Here is a 2,010-nt window from a genome sequence, read left to right on the forward strand (position 1 = left end):
GTCAATAGTTAATTGACTATTTAACTAGTCAATTAGGTATTGACTAGTTAAATAGTCAATAGTTGGCCACCAGAGCAAAAAAAAATCTTTAAAAAAATAAAAATAAAAAAACATCAGTGGTACACAACCAGGTGTCACAACAGTGCGGAAGGCCAACATCCAGAGGGGCGATGGTGCATTTGGCGCACACACCCTCGCGCCTAGTTTAATGTGTCACCAATAAAACTAGCTTAAACCAATAAAACTAGCTCACGTGCCATGTTTTCTCGACACAGATTGCACTCACCAGAAAAATAAATGGCAAATCAGTAGCATCTTGCCTATCATCCTGTCACCAATTCTTTTCAGTTAAAGTTGCCAAAATGTTGTTACACAAAATATTTAAATGGAATGAATGCTTTTTTGGTGCAAATGCAACAAAGCCAGTCAACTGCATCTTTATTAGCCTAATCTGTGAACACAACTGGGCAAAAACCTGAGAACTTCCTAGTGCAATGTACCAATCCAATCCAGCTTTATTTCATCCATCCATCCATTTTCTTACACCCTTGTCCCTCAGTGAGGTCGGGAGGGGTGCTGGTGCCTCTCCAGCGAACATTTCAGGCGAGAGGCTGGACAGGTTACCAGTCTGTCGCAGGGCAACACAGAGACAGATAGGACACACAACCATGCACACACACACTCACTGAGGAGAATTTAGAGAAACCAATTTAACCATGCAGAAAGACCCCAGGCCAGGAAACGAACCTAGGACCTTCTCCCTGCAAGGCAACAGTGCTACCAACCGCGCCACGGTGCAGCCCTCCAGCTTTATTTAAGCAAAAATATATTATCATACCAGCCATATAATAAAGGACTAATAAAATATTAACATCTCATCATGTCAAAAGCCAAGCCAAAGAAATTAGTTTTAAGAAGGGATTTAAAATTGTACAATGGTGTAGCCTGTCTGATGCACCAGTGCCATCAGTAAAAAAAAAACTGTCCCTCAACATGATGCTAACACCACTGTGCTTGGCACATGATATGTCAATTATAATTACAGATGATTTAGATTCGTTGAGTTCAGTATTAATCTTTGACTCTACTTTATTGCACTGTTCATACTTGATGTCTGACAAAAATCCCAAAGAGGGTTTTGTGTTTCAATATTATAATTGCCATTTAAAAAGCTTCCCTTGTCCTTTTCCTGTTTGTTACAGTTCAAGGGAAAGAAGGGAGCGAGTATCAATGGAGTGGCTTCCAAACAGAAGGTTGAGCCAAAGAGTCAGGCCAAGAAGAATGGAGTCAGTGGGATGCCATCTGTGAAACGCAACAACTCCAGTAAGTGTTGGGATCACAGTAGCATCTCTGAATTTTCCTGTGAAGCATAAGGAACTCATGTTTTTTGTGTGTCTGGCTCCGTTGATCAGTCTCTCCAGTTTGTTGTGGAAATTTATGCAAAATCAAAAGTATCCCTATTTTGCACTAATGAAAAGCAGAGGATTAGGGACACTAAAAACAGAAGAATAAAATAATTCTGACTTTAATCTCAGAATTTGTATTCTTTCTCCATCTATGTCAAAATCAAAATAAATAAGTCAAGTATTTTGTTAGCCAATGAAAATAGTGATATTACTGTTTCTTCCTTGGATTTGTAAACCTGGACTTTATACACACGAAAGTATGTCCAAAATTTATTTGGTAGAATTGAATTTTAGGACTAGATTTGCCTGATGGTGCTTACACAATTTAAATCAATCAATCAATCAAATTTTATTTGTATAGCACATTTCAGCAGCAAGGCATTTCAAAGTGCTTTACATAATTAAAATGCAAACAGCATGTGACATAGAATAAACAGTGAGAAAAAGAGATTTTGAAAAAGATTTAAAAAAAAAAAGATAAAAATATTAAAACCCGCACCCCTTTTAGGATTTCAGTTAAACGTCGTTTAACTGGGACTCAAACCCTCTTGGACTTTAGTCAAAAACACCTTTTCACAAGGACTCCAACCTCTAAGTTTTTAGT

At 37.9% G+C, this 2,010-nt stretch overlaps 1 protein-coding gene across 3 annotated transcripts in view; it reads left to right on the forward strand.

Moving 5' to 3' along the window:
• Nucleotides 1–1,758, forward strand: part of LOC106936561 (actin filament-associated protein 1-like) — a 9,539-nt gene extending 7,781 nt beyond the window's left edge. Inside the window, exon 5 of one of the 3 annotated variants that reach the window (XM_015017653.1) lies at nucleotides 1,203–1,752. In XM_015017653.1, coding sequence (XP_014873139.1) covers nucleotides 1,203–1,373 — 171 coding nt within the window. In that variant the 3' untranslated portion in view covers nucleotides 1,374–1,752. Of the gene's footprint in view, nucleotides 1–1,202 lie in introns of all 3 variants that reach the window. The other 2 variants (XM_015017654.1, XM_015017652.1) reach the window with 2 other exon arrangements.
• Nucleotides 1,759–2,010: the final 252 nt, after the last annotated feature.

The sequence above is a fragment of the Poecilia latipinna genome, unplaced genomic scaffold (genome assembly GCF_001443285.1).
Source record: "Poecilia latipinna isolate Pla-1442-1.1 unplaced genomic scaffold, P_latipinna-1.0 Scaffold2171, whole genome shotgun sequence".
Taxonomy (NCBI): Eukaryota; Metazoa; Chordata; class Actinopteri; order Cyprinodontiformes; family Poeciliidae; genus Poecilia; species Poecilia latipinna.